At 39.9% G+C, this 27369-nt stretch overlaps 1 protein-coding gene across 2 annotated transcripts in view; it reads left to right on the top strand.

Moving 5' to 3' along the window:
* Positions 1-27369, top strand: part of ANAPC1 (anaphase promoting complex subunit 1) — a 103013-nt gene that overhangs the window by 62348 nt on the left and 13296 nt on the right. For both annotated transcript variants that reach the window (XM_066267710.1, XM_066267709.1), the window contains exons 30-43: positions 4065-4156; positions 5439-5573; positions 5682-5764; positions 6769-6847; positions 7527-7601; positions 13846-13922; positions 14448-14538; positions 14635-14688; positions 15608-15801; positions 18562-18648; positions 20407-20524; positions 22027-22104; positions 23305-23372; positions 24357-24495. In XM_066267710.1, the coding sequence (XP_066123807.1) occupies positions 4065-4156; positions 5439-5573; positions 5682-5764; positions 6769-6847; positions 7527-7601; positions 13846-13922; positions 14448-14538; positions 14635-14688; positions 15608-15801; positions 18562-18648; positions 20407-20524; positions 22027-22104; positions 23305-23372; positions 24357-24495 (1370 nt within the window). The remainder of the gene's footprint in view (positions 1-4064; positions 4157-5438; positions 5574-5681; positions 5765-6768; positions 6848-7526; positions 7602-13845; positions 13923-14447; positions 14539-14634; positions 14689-15607; positions 15802-18561; positions 18649-20406; positions 20525-22026; positions 22105-23304; positions 23373-24356; positions 24496-27369) is intronic.

Raw genomic sequence — 27369 nt, 5'->3', positions numbered from 1 at the left:
CTCATTCCCTTCCTCTCAAATCAATGGAAAAAATTTTGAATTAATTTTATATTATGTAATATCTTTGAGTTGTAATTCTATAAATTGCCTAATTATTTTCTTATTTTCAGGTACTTTAGGTTTTTAATTCTTTATTATTATGCATAAACATTATACTGATTACTTTTGTATAATATATTTTTTTTAATTTTGTTTTTTTTTTCTGACTTTAAAATCCCAGGAATGTGAACGTTTTTTGGAGGGAGAGAGGTCTTTATTATATATAACGTATTTTGTTGCCTTATAATCTAGAGTTAGTATTATGTGGTGCTTTTTAAAAGTATATATTTTGGCCTGACCAGGCGATGGTGCAGTGGATAGAGGGTTGGACTGGGATGCAGAAGACCCAGGTTCCAGACCCTGAGGTCGCCAGCTTGAGTGCAAGCTCATCTGGTTTGAGCAAAGCTTACCAGCTTGGACCCAAGGTCACTGGCTAGAGCAAGAGGTTACTCAGTCAGCTGTAGCCCCCACAGTCAAGGCACATATGTGAAAGCAATCAATGAACAACTAAGGTGTCGCAACAAAAAACTGCTAATTGATGCTTCTCATCTCTCTTCGTTCCTGTTTGTCTGTCCCTATCTATCCCTCTCTCTGACTCTGTTAAAAAAAAAATAGTATAAATTTTGCACCTACTGAAGCTTTTAGGACCAATACACTGAAATTCTGCCATAGCAGGGCAGCTCAATATTGTATAGATTCAAAATAAGTGTAGGAAACAAAATATTTACTGTGCTTAGAAACTTGTAGAAGTGTTTGTCCTGTCCATCATCAGTATTCGAACTTGTTTTCACCACATCTAATGAATGGATTTGAAGATAATAAAGCAAAAACAAAATGCAAGAGATTAAAAATTAAACCAGTTTTTCAACCCTCCTCCCTTAAAATTTTTTTCTTAGTAATTTTTAAAAATCAAACCTAAAGTTTTCAGTGTTTTAAAATTACTTCTTTTAAAAGCTTTTTTAAAAATTGATTTTAGAGAGAGAGGAAGGTAGAGAGAGAGAGAAAGAAAAGAACATCAATCTGTTCCTGTATGTGCCCTGACCAGGGATTGAACCGGCAACCTCTGTGCTTCAGGGTGATGCTGAACCATCTGGTCAGGGCTAAAGTTACTGCTTTTAAATTAGAAAATTAGAAGAATCATTTTGGGGTTTATTTTGTAGTAAACTGATTGTTGTGGACAAGGTAAGGTATTTTTCCCTGCTGAGGAAGAAGGAAGGGGCTGGAGCCATGAAGTGTGGAATAATAAAAGGCTTTATTGAGTACAGCGCATCCCGCCCGACGAGGTTCCCTGGCCCCGAGGACAGAGGCCAGGGAAGTCGCATAGGGTGACTCCTGTGGGGGATATTTAAAGGGTCTCTAGGGTGCTAGAGCAAATATGATGTGGTGAAATCTCACTGGCTAATGGACAGTCACTTTTTCCCAAAGGACTTCTGGGAAGTTTCCCTTGGCGCACATGAATGTGGGCGGTTCTAGCCAAGTTCCCAGGTCTGGGTTCCTCATGTGACCGTCCCCCATTGCTGACCACCCCACATTCCGATCTTTTGTGTTAATTAGGGGCACTGCTTATTTGGCTACTTCCTGTTGATTAGGGGCATCGTGGGGAGGGGGAGATCAGAAGGTAGTGGCTTTGAGGGGTGTCAGGAGGAACATCTGTTTAGCCGTGAGCTGAGAAACCTTGTGGATGTGGTCCTGTAAGGATTTAAAAAAAAAAAGAGGAGTAATAGAGGGATCTGAAGGGTCCAGCCTTTTGGTGAACCGGAGATGGGTAGAGGCCAGTAAACTTGAGGCAAAACTGTATGCCAGGAGTGGTGTACGAAGGGGAAAAACTACATGTCAGAGGTTGTGTGTGAAGGGGAAAAGAAGAGGTCCCATCCACTCCCATAACCGAGACACGTGAGGGAACTAGAGGTTCAGAGTGTGATGGCAAAACAGAGAAGGCAGCTCCCATGTCCAGAAGAAATGAGATGGACTTACCCATTCCTGTGGCATTACCCTGGGGTTTGGTGAGGATGATGGGGGGGGTCTCCGAGTCCAGGTCATGCCAGCCGTCCATGAGGTCTAGGAGTTCAAACGATGGGCCCGTCTGGCTAGCTTGGCCTTCCATCTGAGTGGCTTGTCCTCCACGTAGTGACGCTGAGGGAAAGCCTGTTGCCCAAAGGGGCAATAGCTCTGCCAGTGACCGGGCTGCTTGCAGTCAGGGCAGGGTCAGTGGGTGGCCTCGGGCAGGGGCCTTGCCGGGACCAGTTACCTTGCTTGCCACACTTAAAGCAAGCTGCTGGTGAGATTCCTCTTTGTGGCTTGGACTTGGGTTGAGCACTTCCTGTGCCTTGCCCTTGTTGCTCTTCCAGCCTCAGGATTGTCACAAGAGCCTGGGTTTGGAGCGTTACTTTCTGCTGCATGCAGGCCTTGCGAACAGCCTTGGCCTGTTTCTACTAGTTGGGACCATTAAAAACTTTAAATGCCGTGTTCACAGGTCTTGGATAGGGGTCTGGGGGTTGATAATAAGATGAGGGGGGCTCCTGTGGAGCCCGGCACCCAGATCCAGCTGGAAACACCGGAGCCAGAGGCAGGACAGGGCCAATGGCTGGCAAAGGTGACTTGATGGAGGAGGGGCTTAAAATCACAGTGGAGAAGGGAGGGGCCCCTGGCCGGCAGGGGAGGAGAAAGAGAGACTAGTATTTGCAAGTAAATGAGAAACAGGATCCTGTGAAGGGAGGGGAGGGGGCTCTTGGAGGGAAGAGACCCAAGCGAAGAGGTCCGCAGAGGGACCAGAGAGGGGTCCCGAGAGAGGGTTGCCCCCGGGGTCAGGCAGGAGGGGGAGAGAGTTGGGAGTCCACGGAGAAGGAAAGATCAGGAGCGGAGGGTTTAGATGAGGTTTCTCTGGCCTAAAAAAGGGCCTGCATGGTAGAACAGGTGGCACAGAGATTTGGATGGGAGCACGAATAACTAGAAGTCTTGAATGTAAGAGATCTCCTACCAGTTCCCAGCTTTTTTGGCGATAGTTAAATTGGTTAAGGTGTTAAAACCGAAAGTCCCTTCAGGAGGCTACCTGGTTTGATTATCCAGTGGGTTCTGTGGCCTGGCCATAGTGGAGAAGAAGAACAGTTTCTTCTTCTTTAGGGAGGGAGAGATTTTGGATAAGGCAACTCCAGGAGTGTTTTTGGATTAGGTTTAGATTCCTGTGCCCCCACGGACTCCCTCAGTTCTCGGAGTGATCAGAGTTGAGAATTGGCATCCCGCAACTCAAGCTCTGGCCACCGGATGGATAAGTAAAGTGGATGTGCTCAGGACGTCTCCACAGGCACACACGCACTCAGAACGGAATGGAAAAGAGGTCCCTGATGCAGCTGCGGTTTTGTACAGGGAGTCTTGGTGGAAAGAACTGAGGACAGGCTGGAGGCAGGGGACTTATTGCACCTTCTGCCGAAGTGGGTGAAAAGTCAGAGGTCCTGGTTCTTTCTTGGAGGGAAGGGAAGAGGAGCGGTCCTTGCGGACTTCAACTCCTCCCGGGTTTTGGCACCAAAATGTAAGGTATTTTTCCCCCCGCTGAGGAAGAAGGAAGGGGCCAGAGCCATGAAGTGTGGAATAATAAAAGGCTTTATTGAGTACAGCACATCCCGCCCGACAAGGTTCCCTGGCCCCAAGGACAGAGGCCAGGGAAGTCGCATAGGGTGACCCGTGTGGGGGATATTTAAAGGGTTTCTCAAGTGGTCAAGCTAATATGATGTGGTGAAATCTCACTGGCTGACAGACAGTTACTTTTTTCCAAAGGACTTTTGGGAAGTTTCCCTTGGCGCACATGAATGTGGGCAGTTCTAGCCAAGTTCCTTGGTCTGGGTTCCTCACGTGACTGTCCCCCATTGTTGACCACCCCATAGACACCATTTTAGATAATGTCATGTCTTCCTCACTGGGGTTTTATTGACTCCATAGTTCTCATGCAGCTTTTAGAAAGTTATGTCTAAAACTCTTAATCAGTAAGAGTTTAAGAGGCTCCTTGAACCATGTTCTTTCTTGTCTTGCAGGGCGGCCCCCTGGTCCTGAGATGGAATACTGCACTGACAGAGAGTCCTACTCTTTAGCTGCGGGCTTGGCTCTGGGCATGGTCTGCTTGGGGGTAAGCACAGTCTGTGCCTTCCGAGGCTTCATTGACATCTGCGTACTATGAATACAGCTCTGCTGTGCTGTTAGCTCTTTTTTCTTTTTGGATGTTTTACAAAGAGTTAGATTTGGAAGTGGAGAGAAATTATAGTGAAGAGTAGGGCTTTAAGGTTTCTTTTTCCTGGCTTAGATGGAAGTATATATAAATGAACTAAGAGAATGAGGTTTCTCAAAAAGATTTTTAACATATAAGATGAAGTGATAGCCCAATTAGACAGAAAACAAAAAATAGTGAAAAATGTGTACATGATGCCGGGAACTTTGTCTCTAGAAGTTGCTAGAGAGAAACCATAGCCTTTTCTTGCCCCCTGCCCCCTGCCCCCTGCCGGTGTTCACTAGGCGGGGCAGAATGTTGCCCTAGTAGCATTTACTCTGTGACAGTACGCAGTACCATGTTGACCCATTTTTAATCCCATCCATGAGACATGGTATAGAATTACCAAAAACATTTCATTGAGTGACTGTCAGCTGGAATGTGGGTGACTTGAAGAACCACTAATACCTTGTTATATACCTTGTTATGCAAAGCAAGGTGACTGTTAGGTGTTTGACTCTTAACATTTATACCTGAACTAAAGAGGCACATGATTCGTAATGGGAATTGGGGCCTGAATTCTGGTCCTGACCAGTGAGTCCTGTTACTGAATGGTATTGTCTAGTGGTAAAGCAGTGTCATAGATTGTGGAGCCACACTTCTTGTGTCATATCCAACCCTGCCACTTGGCAGCTCTGTCACCTTGAGCTTCACTCTTTATGCTTCACTTTCCTCACCTATAAAACAGTAACTAGTTTATAGAATTGTCATATTAAGTAAGTTAATATATGCTAAACACACAGAATAGTACCTGGAACAGACTGTTTATTACGTTATTTTTATTATCATAGTTATTATTGCTTAGATGGTTCATAGGCGCAGTAATGAAACAATTCAGATGTTTTTAGTTCAGGTTTCATTTATACACTTAATATTTTCTTTGTTAGTGCAGTTAACTGTATTTTGAAGCTGTTACTTCTTTTGAAGTTGTTATGTATTTTTTTACATGAAAGTGTTAACTTGAACATGTAATATTGTAATTTTAATGTGAATAATAGTTTTTAACTCATGAGTAATAGTTATTTTAATTGAAAGAAACCTGTAATGCCTTGCTTTGAAGTTAGTTCGTTCTTTTTCACAGGTCTGTGTTATGGACCTTATTTCCTAAGATTTCCTTTCACATGTCTGTTATTTAATTTCCTAGCATGGCAGTAATTTGATCGGTATGTCTGACCTCAATGTGCCTGAGCAGCTATATCAGTACATGGTTGGAGGTCACAGGCGCTTTCAAACAGGAATGCACAGGGAGAAACATAAATCTCCAAGTTATCAAATCAAAGTAAGTCCAAATCAGAGTAGCCTTTGTAAATATGTCAATTTAAAAGTATTCAGAAGAATTTTATAATAGTTCAGAACTCTTTAAATGAAAAAACTTTTCTTTCAATAGGAAGGCGATACTATAAATGTGGATGTAACTTGTCCAGGTGCCACTCTGGCTTTGGCTATGATCTACTTAAAAACCAATAACAGGTACTGCACCTATGACCCACCTCTGACCAGGCAGTGTGACTTCCTTCTGACCTCAGTAGTAAAACTAAAGTATCTTAACGTATTATTTTCTCCTCTGCTAGATCAACCTGATTTTAATTCTCTCAAATACTACTGATTACATAGATTTTTATCTAGAAATAATGTATTTTGCTATTTTAATGATATTTGATAATATAATTGCCAAATTTTTATTCATTTCTGTTTTATACTTGGTGTTACTGATAATCAAAAAATACCCAAATTGCATTTCATTAATTTTGTATGTTGTTGTGAGGTCTAGCATTATTCAGTTCTTTGTTTCTATTTATAAAAACGGTTTTTGCTTAGTTTAAACTTTCCTAAAGACCAGACCTTTGTCATTTATTCTTTTATATTTTGCATAGGAATATAAGTTGGGTAGGAAACATTAAATCATGTTTAAGTCTTTTAGTTTTAAAATGATCCTGAGTCAAGAAATTTTTCAATGTTATAAATTCTTCTTTTTAGAAAAATTGCATATATGCAAAATCAAGAAAGTAGGTAAGAACAGGTATTTGTTCATCTACTATTTAGATGAATATGTGTGTCAATGCTTTCTTGTTACTGGAGCAAAACAAATAAAACTAAATAGATCTGCCCTCATGGAGCTTATGCTATTGTAAGACATACATACATTCCTTCTTAATGTTATGTTAGAGAGTAAAATACTGTGTATGCAAAGAAAATAGGACAGTGGATAGAGTGGGGAGAAATGTTGTGAAGTACATCTAGGGACTCTTTTTCTACTGAATATATTGGGGTGACACTGGTTAATAAAATTATGTTTTCGGGGTACAATTTTATAATACATTATCTGTGTATTATATTGGTGTTCACCACCCGAAGCCATCTCCTCCATCAGCATTTATCCCCCCCTTTTCCTCTCCTATCTGCCCTCATCTTGGGCTTCTTGATTATCCTGCCTCTTCCTGAGCAGTGTGCTTCTTGATATCTTCCACTAACAGGTCCATTGCCGACTGGCTCCGAGCTCCTGACACCATGTATCTGCTGGATTTTGTGAAACCAGAGTTTCTTTTGCTTCGGGTACGGTGCTTTGCACTCTTTCATTTCTGTTACCGTGAGGAGCCTATATATGGTTCTCAGGTTTATCTTGCAAATATACATGTTTCTACAAGGAAACCTTTTATTATTCAGTCATCATGTACATGTAATTCGCATTGTTTTTTGAAGTTCCCTACAGTTAGCTGTAGGAGTGCTAGAAAGGCAGCCACATTGACATATAGTACTTGGAGTTGGCATTTCAGCTGCTCACATTATTATTCAAAACTTTTCATCAAGCAGCAAGTGACTGGGGCTCCCTACTGTTTTCATTATTAGTAAGGATGCAATATTACTATTAAGGGTATACTAATGGCAATAGCTATTTGACATAATTGCCTAAATTATCCCCTCTATGATGCTTTTAGCTTACGAAAACCTTGAAATTATATAGACAGGGCTATGATTTTTTTTTAATGCAACAAGTTTTAAAAAATCTTCTCTGCTCTAAATTTTGATGACTGCTCTGTTTTAGTTTTTGTGTGTGTGTGTTTAAATCTTCAGTTTATTTTAATGATTGGGTTAGATTGATACTGCATACTTATTATATTTTTCAAAATTACCGTTATTTGGGTACTGATTCTTAAATTATTCTATTTAACATTGCTACAAAATCTTTGACCTTTGCCTGTCTAATTCATTTTATCTGTATTGCATTTTTAAGACACTTGCTCGATGCCTGATTTTGTGGGATGATATTTTACCAAATTCCAAGTGGGTTGATAGCAATGTTCCTCAAGTAAGTACATATAATAAATATTGTTATATCTTTTCTTTGTATGTGACAGAGACAGAGTGAGACAGAGACAGAAGGGACAGACAGACAGGAAGGGAGAGAGATGAGAAGCATAAATTCTTCATTGTGGGGCCTCAGTTTTTCACTGATTGCTTTCTCATATGTGCCTTGACGGTGGGGGGGAGGGCTACAGCAGAGTGAGTGACTCCTTGCTCAAGCCAGTGACCTTGGGCTTCAAGCCAGCAGCCTTTGGGTTCAAGCCAGCGACCATGAGGTCATGTCTATGATCCCATGCTCAAGCCAGTGACCCTGCGCTCAAGCTGGTGAGCCCATGCTCAAGCCAGATGAGCCCGTGCTCAATCCGGCGACCTTGGGGTTTTGAACCTGAGTCCTTTGCATCCCAATCTGGTGCGCTATCCACTGCGCCACCACCTGGTCAGGCTGTTATATCTTTAATGGCATAAAATGATGATTTCTTGCAGGCTGTTTCAAAACCCTATAAAATACTTCTTCACAAGGCAATACTGATGATTATGGTATTTCTTGAAAACAAAGGAAGTTCATTTTAAGATCATATGCTGATCATAGATCAACATTTCTTTCTGGCCCCAGATCCCCCAAAATTGTAGTTTTTAAAAATTAAATATACCAAAGTACCCTGAAAAAGTGTTTGTCCTTTTTATCCTAATTAGATAACACATTTATCTAAGATGCTATTTTACTTTGTGACAATTTAAGCCTCTTATTTAATAACTTATTTTAATTACTTTATGGCATATTTATTCAGTAAGTCAAATAGTTACAAATAAGCAGACTCCATAAAACTCCAAATCAAATATTATAAATAAATATTGCCCTTTAGCTGTGGCCAGATAGCTTGGTTGGTTTGATCATAGTCCCAATGTGCAGGGATTGCTGGTTCAATCCCCAGTCAGGGCACATACAGAAACGGATCGAGGTTTCTGTCTGTCCTCCTTCCTCTCTCTCTCAAAATCATCAAATGAAATTTAAAAAAATATACATTTCTCTTTAATTAGCAGTTCATTTCTACTGGTATCAGTTTCATTTTACTTATACAATAAATATATATATCCTTGAGATTGATTGAGAATATTTCCCCCAATATTTGAACAAGAAAAAGTTCAAAATAAGGTAAGGTTGAAAGAACTGTATGGAAATACCCATATCACCAATTAGATCCTACAATATAAATTTTACTGTATAACTATCCATTTCACTTGTTTACCTGAATGTCTATCCATTTATCCTCTATCCAGTTCTTCATTTTTTGATATATTTCAGTTAGTTCTAGACAGTACCAAACTTCTCCATAAATATCTCAGCATATGTAATCAATAACTAGAATTGAGTATTTATTTGGATTCTTTCCCTTTTAAGATAAAATTTATATACAATGAAATGCACAAATCTGAAGTATTCTACTTGTAAGATTGACTAGTATATATGCTCATAGAAACAAACTTCTATCAACATGGCAGAAGTTTCCTCCTTCTCCTGCCCACTCGGTGTTCACTCACCACCTCCCTCAAGGCAACCAGTTTTCTGATGTTTTCCCAAAATAAATTAGTTTGCTTGCTGTAGAAGTTTATATTGATGGAATCACATATAGTGTAAACCCTTTGTATAACATCTTCACTCAGCATGATTGTGAGATAATAATGGTTTATCCTATTTACTGTTAAGTAGTGTTCCATTGTATGAACATACTACAGTTTCTTTCTTTATTCTCTTTGTTGGACACTTGGTCTGTTGTCAGGTTTTAGCCATTATGAATCAAGCTATCATAAATAGTCTTATACAGATACTTTTGTGCTCTTACGTGTTAATTTCTTTTGAGTAAATATTTAAGATCGTAGTTACTAGGGCATAGAGTGGTTGATGCATTTGTTTTTTATAAGAACTGGTGAGTCTTTTCCCAGAGTTTGCACCATTTTACAGTTTGTCCAACAGTGTATGAAAATGCTGGTGTTAGTCTTTTTAATCTTAGTTCTGCTGGCAAATATATATAATAATATTTAATATGTTGTTTCCATTTGTATTTCTCTGTTGACTGATGATGATGAAACCTTTTCATTTGCTAATTGTTTCTTCCATATATCCTTTTGTATGAAGCATATGTTCCTGTCTAAACGTATGCCCATTTAAAAAATTTATATTTTTGTCTTTTTTATTAAGTTGCTAGAATTTTTAATATATCCTAGAAGCCTATTTTTATGTTTTGCAAATATTCCTTCCAGTCTGTCATTTGCCTATTCATTTTCTTAGTATATTTTTGCTGAATAGAACATTTTCAAAATTTGATAATGACTAATTTATCGTGTTTTATTTTACAGTAATTGTGTTTTGTGTCTAATGAAATTAACATTTGACTACAAGTTCTGAAGATATTCTTTTATTTTTTCTAAAAACTCCAGTGTTTTAGCTTTTGTATATTGTTGTCATCCATCTCAAAGTAATTTTCTTTATGACATAAGGAAAAGTGTTGAGGTGTTTGTATTTTAAAAGTGTGGATATTGAGTTACACTAACACTATTTATTGAAAACACCTTTTTCCTATCGAATTCCTGTGGCTTCTAGGTCAGATGAGCTTATAAATGTGGATTTGTGTTTTTAATCTGTCAGTTCTTATCCTGTGTCACACTCTCGAGTACTATAGCTATATAGTAGGTCCTGAAGTCAAGTAGTGCATCTCTGCCATTTTTATTCCTTTTCCATGATTTCTACGAATATTCTAGGTCCTTTGCCTTTCTATTTAGAGTCAGCAAATCAGTATCAATACAAAACTCTGGAGTATAATTGAAATTGTGTTAAATGTATGGAGAATAGCTAACTAAATATGGAGTCTTCTAGTCAAAGAAGAGAAGAATATCTCCATAGCCTGACCTGTGGTGGCGCAGTGGATAAAGTGTCAACCTGGAAACACTGAGGTTGCCGGTTCAAAACCCTGGCTTGCCTGGTCAAGGCACATATGGGAGTTGATGCTTCCTGCTCCTCCCCCTTCTCTCTTTCTCTCTCTCTCCCCCCCTCCTCTCTAAAATGAATAAAAAAAAAAATTAAAAAAACCCCACATGTATAGCCTGGCCTGTGGTGGCGCAGTGGATAAAACATCAACCTGGAACCCTGAGGTTGCTGGTTCGAAACCCTGGGCTTGCCCGGTCAAGGCACATATGGGAGTTGATGCTTTCTGCTCCTCCCCCTCCCCTTCTCTCTCCCCCCCCAAAATGAATAAATAAAATTAAAAAAAAAAAGAATATCTCCATATATGTATTTAGGCATTTTAAAATTTCAGGGTCTTGAACAGTTGTTTTCTTGGGGGGGGTGTATTTTTCCAAAGAGGAAATAGGGGGAGTGGGGGGAGGCAGACAGACAGACTCCCGCATGCGCCCGACCAGGATCCACCCAGCACGCCAACCAGAGGATGATGCAATACTTGGCCCCTTTGGGCTTTGTTCCACTGCAGTTGGAGCCATTCTAGTGCTTGAGGCGGAGGCCATGGAGCCATCCTCAGTGCCAGGGCCAATTTTGCTCCAGTTGAGCCTTGGTTGCAGAAGAGGAAGAGAGTGATAGAGAGAAAGGAGAGGGGGAAGGGTGGAAAAGCAGATGGGCGCTTCTCCTGTGTGCCCTGGTTGGGAATTGAACCCAGGACTTCCATACTCTGGGCTGATGCTCTACTGCTGAGCCAAGTGGCCAGGGCCTTGAACAATTTTTAATAAGTTTATTCTTAAGTATTTTATATTTTTTGTATATAGTAAGTGGAATCTTTCTGTAGAATTTTATTTTCAAATTGCTGCTATACAATCAATATAAAATGCAAAATTGATATTTATCAGCCTTTTAACTTGCAGTATTTAAATGCATATGTTAGTTAAATAAGTAGTTATAATAATAAATATTAGGTTAGGTGTGTTTTATTGTCACTTTTTTTAAAAACACTCCATCTGCTTGTCTGAGGGATGCTGTGTTGTTAAGTTGTCTAGGTGTTGCCCCTGTGTGTGGGTGGGAACGATGAACTCTTTTCTGAATGTCTCTGTATCCTTATATAGTATTATGAAATTCTCAAAGTCAGCTGTTGTTTCTTTTCTGTTGTTTTGTTTCTAGCAACTAGCACACAGTAGCTAGAGTTCAGTACATTACAGGTACATTGAAAGAGGACAGACTGGTCCAGAATCACCCAGCTAATAAGGGGAGGGCTTAAACCAAATGTAGCTATAGAACTTCAGATTTTGAGTTAATTGCCTTGGACAGAGTTTGCTGGTCTTTTCTTATTTCCTGTGTGCCTCAACTTGCCCTTAAACGATTGCATCTCTCCCATTTATTACTCTTTATACTGCTGATTTTTTAAAAACTTTAGGATACTATGGCAAAGGTGGCAAGGACCAGAATGAACAAATTGACGAGGGTTCCCCCTCCCCCTACCACAGTTACTTACAACCCAGGTTCTTAGTGATTTTTTTTCTTTTTTTTGTATTTTTCTGAAGTGAGAAGCAGGAAGACAGAGACAGACTCCCACATGTGCCCGACTGGGATCCACCCGCATTTCCACTAGTGGGGGGTGATGTGATGCTCTGCCCATCTGGGGTGTTGCTCTGTTGCAACCAGAGCCATTTTAGTGCCTGAGTCGAAGGCCATGGAGCTGTCCTCAGCGCCCAGGCCAACTTTGCTCCAATGGAGCCTTGGCTGTGGGAGGGGAAGAGAGAGATAGAGAGAAAGAAGAGGGGGAAGGGTGGAGAAGCAGATGCACGCTCCTCCTGTGTGCCCTGGCTAGAATCAAACCTGGGACATCCACATGCCCGGCCAACACTCTACCACTGAGCCAGCTGGCCAGGGCTTTAGTGATGTTTTAAATGGTTTATGACGGTGTTATGATAGGAGTAGTAGAGATTAATAATAGTAACAATAGCTAACACTTATAAAGGATTTATTATACTAAATGCCAAGCATTAATTTTAAGAACTTTTAGTGGATTAAGTCTTCTGATTCTCACAAAAACCTAGAAGTAGAAAACAATTATGCTTATTTTACAGGGAGGCATAAAGCAGGTAAGAAACTTGGCTGTGGTCACAGATCTAGTGTGTGGCCCTATAGGATTCAAACCTAGACCTTCAAGTTCCTTTTGAGGACAAAACAAGAGCTTACAAATGCCTGCTGTCAAAATAGAAGCATTTCATTTCTGTATGATGTTGTAGTTAAACACCTTAAATTTACTATGAATGTTATAATCAGATTATGCATAGATATATGTGTTTACATATATAATGTACAGGCATATATAATATATATCTTTTTCTCTGGAGATACATCAGTTTTTTAGACTATCACTCAATTTCTGAGTAAATAGCTTTCAAAATTGAAAATAAAGACTGGAGAGAAAAAATGATGAAAGTAGTTATCAACTTATATAGTTATCATAATTGCTTCTGTCATTGAGATTATCAAAGAGAAAAGGTATTTCGAGGGTTTTGATTTGATGATATTTAATGCATAAGAAGATTGTATCCTAAGTGACTTCTTAATATACTGCTCACAAAAATTAGGGTATAAAATGAATATGAAGCTATAAAGAACCTAATTTTTGTGAGCAATGTATTTATTGTTTTATTGTAAATAGCATCCTGAAATGTTATTCTCCTGAACGGTCTTCTAAAAAGAATAATGAGAATAAATCTTCAGAGTTCTTCTGTTCTGTGCACTTGCTCTCATATGTTTAGAAAATATATGACTTTTTCTTTTTTATTTGTATTAAGTGAAGTAGGTCAAACCCCTTCTTGGTGATTAAAGCTAGATATTCTGTGTGGTTTATTTTAAATACTTGTTTGCTTCCTATACTAAAAGAAAAGGGATATGTTTCTACACAGTAGTTACAGATGAACACATTGACATTTCAGTTTAACTTGGGTATTTAACCTAGTGACTCACCTCACCGCTGGTATGCTTAATGCTGAAGTGCCCATGACTAAGGATTGATTCGGAATACACTTAAGTCCTCTAGTTAATGCTCATTCAGTCCTGATCCATTATTGTTCTCATTTGGGCCATCTTAGATTGAAATTAGGGTGCATGGATATGATTAAAATAAAATATAGACCTTTGAATGAAGTGGTTTGGCAAAGCTTGTTTTATATAAATGTGGCCATGATAAGCTAAGCTGTATGTTATTTTTCAGATCATTAAATATTTGTAACTTGAATATTAATGTTCAGGTGTTCTTTGGTTTGTATCTTGACAGATTATAAGAGAAAATAGTATCTCTCTCAGTGAAATTGAATTACCTTGTTCAGAGGATTTGAATCTGGAAACTTTGTCGTAAGTTATGAAATGTGGAATACAAATGAACTATCCCAGCATCTGTCCCAGATAAATAATAGGAATGTACTCTGTAAGAGCTGTACTGCCCTTGACTTCTGAGTAATTCTGAATCCCTGTGTTTCTAACCATTGCTGATCAGATGTTCAGAAAGATGATTTTTTTGTTTGCTTTTGTTTAGGTCTGAAGTGTAGTGCTCTTGCCCTCAAAAAAGATTTAACTTGTGTATATTCTTCTTTTATCCTTTCCATTTAGAAAATGGCAGTGATTTTTAAAAATGATATTCTTTGGCTGCCTCTGAGACATGCAGCTAGGGGACTTGCTTTGCTGGGAAGGCCACAGGGTGCTTCTGCTGGAGACTCAGCACAGGACCCACTGGCCCAGGACAGGCACGGCCAAGTGCCCCCAGAGAATGGAAATGGCTCAGAGACAGCAATCATTATTGTTTTTACCCCACGATAAGATTAATAATCAACTTTAAGACAGAATAATGACAATAGTAAATTTCTTGTAATCTGTCTCTAGGCAAGCACATGTCTACATAATTGCAGGAGCTTGTTTGTCTCTGGGTTTTCGATTTGCTGGCTCAGAAAACTTATCAGCATTTAACTGTTTGGTAAGAAGTGTCTTAGTTTATACTCTGTCCTGTTTTCTTTTTCCACAGAGCCTTAATGTGCTTCTTCTAAACTTTAAATCTTTTTTGTTTTTCCAGCATAAGTTTGCAAAAGATTTTATGACTTACTTGTCTGCACCTAATGCTTCTGTGGTAAGTCTTTTTGTGATGAGTCTCCTTGGGAATAAAATTAAACTTGAAGAAAATTCACTAGTCATTCACTTATATGTTGTCAGTTCTGCAGTTTGTCTGAATTTAGAAAGGGAGATTTGAAATTTTGGCTTATCCTTGTATTTTTGTTTTGGGATATTATGTAGGCAAGAATATGAGACCTGTGCAACCCTTGAAGGATGCACAGGTCTCTTAACTCTTGTGGCAAGAGAATAAATAAGAAAAGCCACATCCTTCATGGGAAGTCATACTGTCCGCCATTCTGTCTCAATACTGAATATTGGTAATTGTCTTTAATTAGTGTTTAGTAAAAATGCAGTTGTTTTTGAGGCATTGCTTCTCTGATGACAGGAACACTGCAAGATTTTATTTCCTAGTGAACCACACAGATTTATGCAATATTATTTAGAACATGAGACTATTGGGAACATCACAAAGTCTGAAAGGTAGTTAAATAAGTTTGATTGTGGTACATCTGTACATAGTTATACAATAGAGCTATCAAAATCATATTCTAGAAGAATTTATTGTGAGTGACAATGCTTATAAAAGATTAAAAAAGTTAAAAATATTGTAGATAGTAATAGCTCAATTTCATTTGAAAAAATTATGTGTATAAATATAGGGAAAGATTTGAGGAAAAGAAAGGTAAAATGTTTATAGCAGTTTTCTTTGAGTGTAACCATTCCAAATAATTGTTATTATCTTTTTGGTATTTTATTTTCTGCGTTTCCTACATTGAACTTAAATTTTATAATCAGAAAATATTTTTTATAGATTTTTTAAAAAGTTATAAACATTTGTTGTTTAGATGGCTAGTTTAATTTTGATAATGAGGAAATTAACATGACAGTTGATAATAGAGACATGTAAAATACAACAATTTTTTTTTGTTTTCCAGACAGGTCCGTACAACTTGGAAACGTGCCTGAGTGTGGTGCTGCTGTCTCTGGCCATGGTCATGGCTGGCTCAGGGAACCTAAAGGTTTTGCAGCTGTGTCGTTTCTTACACATGAAAACAGGTGGTGAAATGAACTATGGTTTCCACTTAGCCCATCACATGGCCCTTGGAATTCTGTTTTTGGGAGGAGGAAGGTAAATGGATATGTATTTTTCTTTGATGAAAAGATTTCATAAGCAAGATCTATAAGAGTGATGACTTATTTTGAATCTGACGATGCATTAAAAGTTTTGATTCTGACTAGCTATTGGCTTATCTGCAGTTGTTAGTGCACTTTAAAAGGGCTTTTCTATGGTTCAACCATCAATATATGCCAGGGGTCTCAAACTCAACTTAGCATGTGGGCCACAGAGCAAGATCACAGCCGTTCAGCGGGCCGCACTAGGTCTACAAAAGGCAACTGTTACGCAACACTTTTCTCACTGCAGTTGAAAACAAAAAAAAATCAGTACAACAAGCACAATCGTACATGCAGTTTACTTAGTGTCACAAAACGACCAGAAACTGTAGTTTGCCTCACAACTGCTGTTAACTAAGCTAATATCTAGCGAGGATGCTAGAGAAATGAAAAATACAAGTAGGCCCCTAGGCTTACTTAATTTTATCCAAAATATTTTGAACTTCGTGGATTAGTCTGCGGGCCGCACAAAATTTTTTGGTGGGCCGCGAGTTTGAGACCCCTGATATATGCCCTGCTTAATAGAGTTACCCATCCTCTCTCTAACATACTTAGCATCACTGCCTTTCCCCAGAAAGTATCATCTCAGCACTTCATTGCTAAGCTTCTTGTTCCCTACTGTTTAAGGATTATAACCTTTTACTAAAGTACTTTTTCATTTTTGGTTATGAGATTTTCATAGTTTTCAACTATGAGATTTTCATAGTTTTCAACTTTTTGTTCTCTTTCCATTATTTGTCATTCTTGATCACTTTATCCTTTTATAAGACTTCCCTGGCTTTTAATGATTTGTATTGAATAAAAATACACCTACAAAAAATTGTACAAATCATAGGAGCACTACCCGCAATAGTACAATGTATGTCAAGGTACAGCTGAGAACACCTGTCTTTACTCATGCTGTGCCCCTCCCAGTCATTAATACTTCTGCCCAGGGGGTAACCACTAATTAGTTTTTCAATGCCTTAGATTGGTTTTGCCTGTTTTTGTAATTCAAATAGAACCATAAACTATGTATCCTTTTGTAACTTCTTTTACTCAACATTATGTTTATGAGAGTCACCCATGTTGCATGTTATGTTTCAGTGCTCTTGAATTCCATTGTATGATAGAAATCAATAACCAGAGTTACTGATTTACTCTGCTGTTGATGGATATGTTGTATTATTTCTAGTTTGGGACTATTATGACTAATACTATTATGAGTATTATGAACATGTCTTTGATTTGTTGTATGTAGATCTATGAGTGGGTCATTGGGTGTGTGTGTGTGTGTGTGTATGTATATATATGTTAGTTGCTGTAGACAATGCCATCAGTGCTCCTAAGTGGTCATACCATTTTCCATGTCCATAAGCACAATATGATGTAGTTGTTCCCCATCCTTGTCAACACTTGTTAGTCATCTTATTTTAGCTTGGGAGTAGTGTCTCATTGTGATTTTAATTTCCATTTCTCTGAATAATGATAATGACCAACTAGAAAGCTTCTTGTATGATGTCCAAATCTCTTGCTATCTATTTTCATATTGGTTTATTTATTTTTCAATTTTATGGTAAATGTAATAAAATTTACCACCTTAAAAATTTTTATATGTCCAATTCAGTAGTATTAAGTATATTCATATTTCTGTCTTGCAAAACTGAAACTCAAATACTTTAAAATAACAACTCTTCTATCTCCCCAGCTCCCAGCCCCTGTCAACCTCTATTCTCCTTTCTGTTTCTGTTAATTTGTCTACTCCATATTGGTTTGTCATTGTGGTCCTGAATCCTTTGTCAGTTTTCTATGTTGTAGTTATCTTCTCCTACTTTGTGGCTTCCCTTTTAACTCTTTTTGTGTGTGTGACAGAGATAGAAAGAGACAGAGAGAGGGATAGATAGGGATAGACAGACAGGAAGGGAGAGAGATGAAAAGCATCAACTCTTTGTTACAGCTCTTTAGTTGTTCATTGATTGCTTTCTTATATATGCCTTGACTAAGAGGGGGGAGGCTACAGCAGAGCAAGTGACACCTTGCTCAAGCCAGTGACCTTGGGCTCAAGCCAGCAACCATGGAGTCATGTCTATGATCTCACACTCAAGTCAGCAACCCTGCGCTCGAGCTAGCAAGCCCGTGCTCGAGCTGGTGAGCCCATGCTCGATCCAGCGACCTCAGGGTTTCAGACCTGGGTCCTCTGCATCCCAGTCCGACGCTCTATTCACTGCACCACTGCTGGTCAGGCTCACTGTAACTTTTTACTGCTAACTTTTGCCTTTTTCACTTAGTTCGATATTCTATGGAAATGCTCGTGCTTTACAGAAATAGAACTTCTGAAATACCCAGTAAAACAAAAAACCTTGAATTTTTTATAAATAATGTTCATAATTTTATAATGAAACTGAAGAAGCATGGGGTATACTTTGTACAAGACTTGTTTAATGTCTGTGATCTCTAAGATTGCAGTTATGGTCCTCAATACTATATACAATGTTAGGTTAAACCTTTGTTTATTAGTTCAAATTTTGTAATTTAACATTTGTAGGCTGTTGTTTCTGCTTTAAGTGATACATGATCTTGAAATGGTTTATGGACTGAGAAGTGAAATGTTCATAGCACTGACACATATTTTCAAGGCCTTGCCACATAAATACCCCAATTGCCTGCTTTTCAAGGATGCCTTCAGTGTGTGGCAGTCTCATTAACCCCATCTGTGCCTCCTGGATTGGTCTTTCAGGTACTCGCTGAGCACCTCGAACTCCTCCATTGCCGCTCTCCTCTGTGCCCTTTACCCGCACTTCCCAGCTCACAGCACTGACAATCGGTGAGTCCAGGGGTTCAGTCCCCCACCTGATTGTTCGTAAGCTCTCCAAGAGGATCATTCGCTTGTGTTTTGGTTCCATGGACTCATTCCCAAATTAGCGTTATGTTCTTGAACTTAGTTGTCTTTCTGGTTAAATATTTTTAAAAGTTTCTCTCACAAAATATTAGACCAAAAGAGAACTTTGGACATCTGATGACTAGTTGGTTCTCTGTACTCCAGTCAGTAGAACTGCTCTAAACCCAGAAGTAGGCTGAGAAGGTTATCTCTTGGGGAAAATTGTTTAAGCAAAAGATAGCCAGAAGGGGCTGAAGATGATACATTTTGTACTATAATTAATTCCAAGAGAGAAATTCGTCTGATTTAGTGGCAGTGGTCATATGAATTCCTTTTTCCTCTCGTTTACATGAATGTCAAGAAGTTTTGTATAAATGACATAGAATGGACAAGAAAAGTGCAAAGTGCAGCAAAAAATCAGTTAGTTTAGAAGTGCCAATAAGCAATAGAACCTCAGATACACAGGAGAGTCTGACAGTGTATAAGCTCTGCCTTCAGTGCACAGATGACCACTCACACTTCAGTTTCCCTAGACGTCCAGGTACAGTGGGTCTTCTGCACATGGAGTAAGGGTAGGGGCTTGCTGCTTCCGTCCCATTGGCAACCGAGAGGACCAGGGTGCTCACCTGAAGGCACCCCAAAACTACCAGGGATGAAGGCTCATGTGGTAACAAAGCCATCATTTTAAAGTACATTGTAAGCCACAGTGGAAGTTCTTTTACAAAAGTAGCCCTACCTGAAGCCTAAACTTTAATCATAGGAGGCACACAAGAACATTTTCATTAAATTAATATAATTCTGACATGGTCTCGCTTGTCAATTTAGGAAAGATTTTTGAACTGTTGTGGTCAACATGCAATGAAGAGCCACACTCATATATTGCTGGTCATAGTATTAATTGGTTAGCTATTTTAAACAAAGCAATTTGGTGTTAAGCACTAAGAACCTTCATGTAACTGGTAAATACCTTTTTTTTTTTCTGGCCATGATTGATTTTATTTCTAATAGATGTATAGGGGTAGATTTTGGTGGGAAAAGGGAGGATATTGCTATAACTAAAATGGAAAAAAAATAATGTGAAGTCTTATTTAATCCTTTCCTGGGATCTTAAAATATAAAAACTTGTGTGTGTTTAAATTCTGAAACATAAATTTTAAATTAAAAAAATTTTTTGAAAACTCAGAAAGTGTACACACAGAAAAACACTGTCATCTCCCTCATTATTTTTTGGTGCGTTGTATTCTGTGTGTGTGCATTCTTATAGAAGAGCTTTCCTGTCTGAGGAAACTGGCACTTTTCCCTCCCCCTTCCTCTCTACCATTGCTTATGGAAAAAAAAAGAACTAAAAGTAAATCCCTTAGGAGTTGAAAAGAGATGCCCGTGTTGAGCAGAAAAGGATATTTGAGCACTGATTTTATAAACGATCCATTTATACTACATAATTTCACATTAGATAATTTTTACCACCCTGTAAAACCTTGTAGCTGAAAACTCAAAAGAATTCTTGGGTAAAGGCTCAAATGTCTTCAGCTTTTTAAAGAGAATTTCTCCATGACTTTTTAATTGGATCTCACCTTCCTTCAGGATAGCTGTCACTGGAAGATAGCATGCCAGCATCTGTCTGGTTCAGCTTGTCGGCCACAGCAGTGTAGAGCTCAAGCTGTTGTCTCCTGCACTTACCTCCTGTCTGTTTTCTGTGAACAGGTATCACCTCCAGGCTCTGCGGCATCTGTATGTGCTGGCTGCGGACCCGCGCCTGCTAGTGCCTGTGGATGTGGACACAAACACGCCCTGCTATGCCCTCTTAGAAGTGACCTATAAGGTAACTCTTTCCTCTGTCACTTATTTGTCCTTTTACTAAGCCTCATTTGTCTTTGCAGGTCAGAATATTTCAAAAGTGTTGTCCTTTAAAAGATGAAAGTAGTGAGTTGAAATATTGTAAACACTGAAGCCTCTAAAATTATTACACATTCTGCCAGCCAGTCAGGATCTCTGGGTCTGAGATCTTGGAGATCAACAGCTGCCCTTTCATCCTTGGAGCTTGTTTGATAGTGTCTCTTTATGTGGCTAATGGTAGTGTTCTAAAAAAGTAACTGAGTTGGAACTGCTCTGTGATTTGTTAGCAGAATGCTTTAAAGCCCACAGTCCTGTGTTTGATGAGAGATCTTTGATTTGGATGCATGAAAAGATTTCCCGCAGTGTATTCTTCCTTCAGAAAACAATTAAGTACCTTCTAGGTATCAGAATTGTGGTAGGCTCTGGGATACAGAACATGACATTGTCACATTCTTTGTCCACTGGGGATTCAGGTGCGGATACCATAAGAATAGTGGGTAATCAGGTATGTGAGGAATGCAGGGGGAATAGGAAGTGCCCATCCAGCTGGGAGGGGATGCGGGAGGAAGGCAGGCAAGGCAGCCACTGTGGGCTAAGATGTGCCAACTGCAGGGACACAGTCCCAGCAGAGAAGACAACCTTGGCCTGGCACGGATTCCGGGCTCAAAGTGATAGAAGGTGATGTGGACCCACAAAGGGTTGTGGGTGGGCTTGAGCCCTGTGAGTTCTGAGTGTCAGAGAGGATTGTTTGCTGTTTGGTAGTCTGTGTACAGACTGTGGGGAAGGAGAAGGGTAGAGTGGAGATGGTATTTTTATATAGCTTCCCCTAACTCAGTGATTTTCAACCGGTGTGCCACAAGAAGTTTTTTTTTTTTTAAATTTTACAGAGACAGATAGGGACAGACAGACAGGAATGAAAAGAGATGAGAAGCATTAATTATCAGTTTTTCGTTATAACACCTTAGTTGTTCATGATTGCTTTCTCATATGTGCCTTGACCGTGGGCCTTCAGCAGACCGAGTAACCCCTTGCTCAAGCCAGCAACCTTGGGTCCAAGCTGGTGAGCTTTTTTTTTTTTTTTTTTTTTTTGCTCAAACCAGATGAGCCTGTGCTCAAGCTGTCGACCTCAGGGTCTCGAACCTGGGTCCTCCGCATCCCAGTCCGATGCTCTATCCAGTGCACCACTGCCTGGTCAGGCACCACAAGAATTTTTAAAACCTGCAATACCTAACTATTTAGTCAGCAGCATTGACCTCTTTTCTCTTAGATTGTCAAAAAAAAAATGACAACTGCCAATACAATAGTACCTGTCTAGTGTGAATAAATCAAAATTATACCTATTTTTGTTGTCAGATCAGTGAAAAATATATTTTTTGGTATGCCACAGAATTGTAGTAATTAGTTTATGTGTGCCATGAGATGAAAAAGGTTGAAAATTGCTGCCCTGACTCCATGGTGAATGTGACCGTTTCTCTTATGTTTGTGAAGGGCACTCAGTGGTATGAGCAAACCAAAGAAGAGCTGATGGCTCCCACCCTTCTTCCAGAGCTCCACCTTCTAAAGCAGGTAAATTGGGTAGAATTTAGGGAGATCTGTCTCTCTTCAAGGGATAAATTCAACCAAAACAGCATCACATAAAAAATAGCCATACAGCCCTGGCCGGTTGGCTCAGCGGTAGAGCGTCGGCCTAGCGTGCGGAAGACCCGGGTTTGATTCCGGCCAGGGCACACAGGAGAAGTGCCCATTTGCTTCTCCACCCCTCTGCCGCGCCTTCCTCTCTGTCTCTCTCTTCCCCTCCCGCAGCCAAGGCTCCATTGGAGCAAAGATGGCCCCGGGCGCTGGGGATGGCTCTGTGGCCTCTGCCTCAGGCGCTAGAGTGGCTCTGGTCTCAACATGGCGACGCCCAGGATGGGCAGAGCATCGCCCCCTGGTGGGCAGAGCTTCGCCCCTGGTGGGCGTGCCGGGTGGATCCCGGTCGGGCGCATGCGGGAGTCTGTCTGACTGTCTCTCCCTGTTTCCAGCTTCAGAAAAATGCAAAAAAAAAAAAAAAATAGCCATACAAAAACTTATGCTTTCTCAGTGTGTGTGTGTTCGCGGTTGGGAAGTAGGGAATGTCTCTCCTGATAGGGTGGGTAGCCTCAGAACGTGATTCATGCATCTTTGTCTGGACATGGAGTTTGCTAACCTCTCAGTATCTTTTCAGCCCTGTTATTTTTTTTATTTTTATTTTTTGACAGAGAAAAAGAGTCAGAGAGAGGGACAGTTAAGGACAAACAGGAAAGGAGAGAGAGACAGACAGGAAGGGAGAGATATGAGAAGTATCAATTCTTTGTTGCAGCACTTTAGTTCATTGATTGCTTTCTCATATGTGCCTTGATGGGGGGTCTATAGCAGAGTTAGTGACCCCTCGCTCAAGCCAGCGACCTTGGGCTCAAGTCATTGACCTTGGGCTTCAAGCCAGAGACCTTTGGGCTTCACGCTAGTGACCTTTGGGCTCAAGCCAGCAACCATGGGGTCATGTCTGTGATTCCATGCTCAAGCCAGTGACCCCACACTCAAGCTGGTGAGCCCATGCTCAAGCTGGCAACCTTGAGGTTTTGAACCTGGGCCCTCTGTTTCCCAGTTTGATGCTGTATCCACTGTGTCACTGCCTGGTCAGGCTTCAGCCCTGTTATTTTTATATCTTCTGTGAAGCATGGGTTTCATTTTTGTCAGATGAGCACTTTTTCAGCATTGGGTTAACTGTATTTACATTTATTTTGGCAGATTAAAGTTAAAGGTCCACGATACTGGGAACTGCTCATAGATTTAAGCAAGGGAATGCAGCACTTGAAGTAAGTATATTGATCTCAGATGTATCTGTGAAGTGAATAGAAGTATATAGGAAGATACACATTATAGATTATTTTTTAGAATGGTTCTTGTTACCCTTCGATCTCATCCAAGACAAATATCTTTGAAACAGTTATACTAGAAAATAAAAATTTTAATTTAGAAATAAAACCCTAAATATTTATATTTTTTCATTGAAAAACTTGATGTGACTTAAGGTGGGGCAGTAATGGAATTGTATGTTGAAGCAATAATGAATGATTTAGCTTTAAAAAGCAAGGCCACTCTGAGTGTCCACAGAGGGAACTTGATGGCAGTGGGGTTGATGTTTGTCAGGTGACATCCTTGGTTGCACCTCTTTACCATCTTTTGTTGGGTTATTGTCATAAAATTAAGATTGTGGTAGATTGGGTGTGGGTAGAAATTGTCATATGTAAGTAATTTCTTTAATGAACAGAGAATGTTAATAATTTTATACCTGTAGTGGCATGTAAATTAAGTCTTTAAATTTCCAGAATTTTATAAGCTTGCAAAAGATTTTATAGTTTTGTCCTCCTTCTCATTTCCTTCAGACTATTTCTATGACAGCTGTATTGTGTATTGTTCTGTCTTGAGCTCTGCAGCATCATTTTCCTTCTGCTGCACCCCAGTCAGTAGCTGCTTGGTACCTCTGTCCTGCGTGTAGCACTTGGGTAGGGAACATTGAAGACTTGTCAGATAAAATATGGACTTTGAACTCACACAGAAGTAGACAAAATGTTGTCTTATTTAACAAGTGCCATGGATCTAGACACCAAAGGAAAACAACATTATTTTGGCTTTTTCATAGGGACTGCTTTACTTTTAGACACAGTAGCTAATCATATACCTTAGTTGGAAATGGTAAAGACGTCCATTCGTAAGAACATGGTGTTGGGAAACAGGACGTTTCCAGCCAAGAACCACCACTAATACCTCATATTAAATTCATTCTTGTTTTCTTTTAGGTCAATACTTTCCAAGGATGGGGTTTTATATGTTAAGCTCAGAGCAGGCCAGCTCTCCTACAAGGAAGATCCAATGGGATGGCAGAGTTTGCTGGCCCAGACTGTTGCTAACAGGAACTCTGAAGCTCGGGCTTTCAAGGTAGTGTGGACTGGTCAACACTGAAGCAGCGGCCGAGTTCCACATTCCCTTGCCCAGCTACAGATGCACTGCTGTGGTGGCATTTATGGTGCTGTGTGGTTGGGTCTGCTCACTGTCATCACTGCAGATGGTAAAGACTGAGTGACCCTGGGTCTGTTTTCAGTGGCAGCCATAACAGAATATGGGCCATCTGGTAGCACTCTCAGGATGATTCTCATCTCTTGACAGATAGTCATGGTAGAGCTTAATTAACACTATAAAAATGCTTAGTCATTTTACTTATTAATCAAGTCTGTCAAAGTTTACTTAATTTGTGGCAAAAATAGAAAAATATTTTTGCTAGGTAGCAATTAGCTTTATTTTTAAACTAACATTTGTTGGTTAAGTCTTTTTTTTTTAACAGATAGGGGGACAGACAAGAAAGAAGCATCAGTTCTTTATTGTAGCACTTCAGTTGTTTGTTGATTGCTTTCTCATATGTGCCTTGATGGGGGGTGTGGTGTGCTACAGCAGAGCTAGTGACCCCTTGCTCAAGCCAGTGACCCTGGGCTCAAGCCAGCAATCCTGGGCTTCAAGCCAGTGAGCATGGGATCATAGACATGACCCCATGCTCAAGTCAACAACCCTGCACTCAAGCTGGTGAAACCATGCTCAAGCCTGATGAGATTGTGCTCAAGCCGGTGACCTTGGGGCCTCAAACCTGGGTCCTCTGCATCCCAGTCCAGTGCTCCATTCACTGCGCCACTGCCTGGTCAGGTGTTTTTTTTTTAAGTGAGAGAAGGGGAGATAGAGTCCCAAATGCACCCCAACCAGGATCCACATGGCAATCCCCACCTGGGGCCAATGCTTGAATTAACTGAACTATCCTCAGTGCCTGGGGTTGTTGCTCAGACCAACCGAACTATCCCCAGTTCCTTGGGCCAAAGCTCAGACCAACCAAGCTATCTTCAGCGCCTGGGGTCAATGCTTTAACCAGTTGAGCCACTGGCTGCAGGAGAGGAACAGAGAAGGGGAAGAGGGACAGGAAGAGAAGCAGATGGTTGCTTCTCACGTGTGTCCTGACCAGGGATCAAACATGGGATGTCCACATGTCAGGCTGATGCTTTATCTACTTAGCCAACTGGTCAGGTCCTATTGGTTAAGTCTTGGAGCAGATAAAATGATGACAGGTTTAGTTTTACTTTATTGGCTTTATCTTCCAAGTATCCGATGCTAATAGAGTAGTATTTGGAATGAATAAAGTGTTGAAGCATTCTCATTCCCATGTGACCAGTACATATTTTGCTCTAATTCCAGAACTCAAATAAGTTTCCAACACAGAAATGTGTTCCATGACATGCCATCAGAATTTCAGAATTTAGCCCCCTTTTTCAAGAATTGCATGAGCAAGCATTATCCTATGGGAGCTAAATGAGAAGCAGTGTAAAGTAGGCAGGACCCCTAAGGACAGTTACGTAGAGCACACAGACTAGCTCGGGCAGCAGAGGCTGAGTGAGTGGCAGTCTTTGTTTTTCCAAGTAAGGAGACAGTTTGTTTTAATTCAACTCATATTTCATTTTAGCTCAGTTACCTATGACTGAGTCTTTATAATAGTTCCCAGGGTTTAAACAGATGTGGTTAATATCAGTGAATGTTGTTTGCCAGTATTCAGTGGGTTGTCTAAGTAATATGTTTGCAGGATTTTTGGACAAAGTGTAACTTAATTAGCACTATTGCTTCTTCTATAAATTAGAGCGTATCTCAAAGACCCTAATCTATTAATAGTTTGTAAAGAAAGGGTAAGTTTAGACTTGAGTTTGAACAGGGAAAGTGTATATAAAATAAAAGACATGCCAATTTTCTGCCTGCTAGCAATTCATAAGTAAATATAACCCTTAATGTAAAATGGTAATATACATTCATATTCCATTTTCAGTCTTGAAGCTTTAGTGATAGTCTTTTCTTTCCCTGATATTTTTTATTGTGACAAAAACCACATAACATAAAGTTACGATGTGAGCTCTTTTTAGGTGTATAGGTAAGTGGTACAAGCATGTTCATGTTCTGTAGCCATCATCTCCAGAATCCTTCATCTTGCAAAACTGAAACTTTGTCCCCATTAAACAATAACTCCCCATTCTCCACCCTATCCCCAGCCTTTGGCAACCTCCTTTCTACCTTTTTTGTTTATTTATTTGTTTTTTCATTTGCAAGAGGCAGGGAGAGAGAGATAGGAACTTATAGCTGCTCCTGTGTGTGCCCTGAAGGGAATTGAACCAGCAACCTCTGTGCTTTGAGACAGCATTTCAACCAACTGGGCTCTCTGGCCAGGGCTTATTTTTTAATTTAATTTTTTTAGAGAGAGAGAGGAGGGAGAGAGAGGGGAGGGTGAAGGGAACTTGTTCCACTCAGTCGTGCATTCATTGGTTGCTTCCTGTGTGTGCTCTGACCGGGGATTGAACCCACAGCCTTGTCGTTTCTGGACAATGCTCTTAGCTAACTGGCCAGGACCCCCTTTCTGCCTTCTGTCCGTATGATTTTGATGACTTAGGTATCTCACATAAGTGGAATCATCCAGTATTTGTCTTTTTGTGAGTGGCTTCAGTGGCATTCTTTTTTCCTTACCTTTTCAGTAACAGTCTAGTTTGCTTTTCAGTCAGTGGGGAGGAGGGGCTTTTTAAGGGTGAGTTGTGTAAGAAAGACCTGATTGTTACTGGCCTTTTGTTAGTAGTTTATATTTTGTGCAGAAGGCTTCTTAAAACTTCTGAGAACAGGTTGATGAAGGTCTCTTAAGTTTGTACAATTTTGGGTTTTGGGATCATTGGGTGAAGAAAATGAGGTAGAATTCTTACAACTGCATATATTACCATTTGAAGAGTTAAGAAAGTTAAGAAA

Source organism: Saccopteryx bilineata, chromosome 3 (genome assembly GCF_036850765.1).
Source record: "Saccopteryx bilineata isolate mSacBil1 chromosome 3, mSacBil1_pri_phased_curated, whole genome shotgun sequence".
In the NCBI taxonomy this organism is placed as follows: Eukaryota; Metazoa; Chordata; class Mammalia; order Chiroptera; family Emballonuridae; genus Saccopteryx; species Saccopteryx bilineata.
This window is presented reverse-complemented; position numbering and strand designations above follow the sequence as displayed.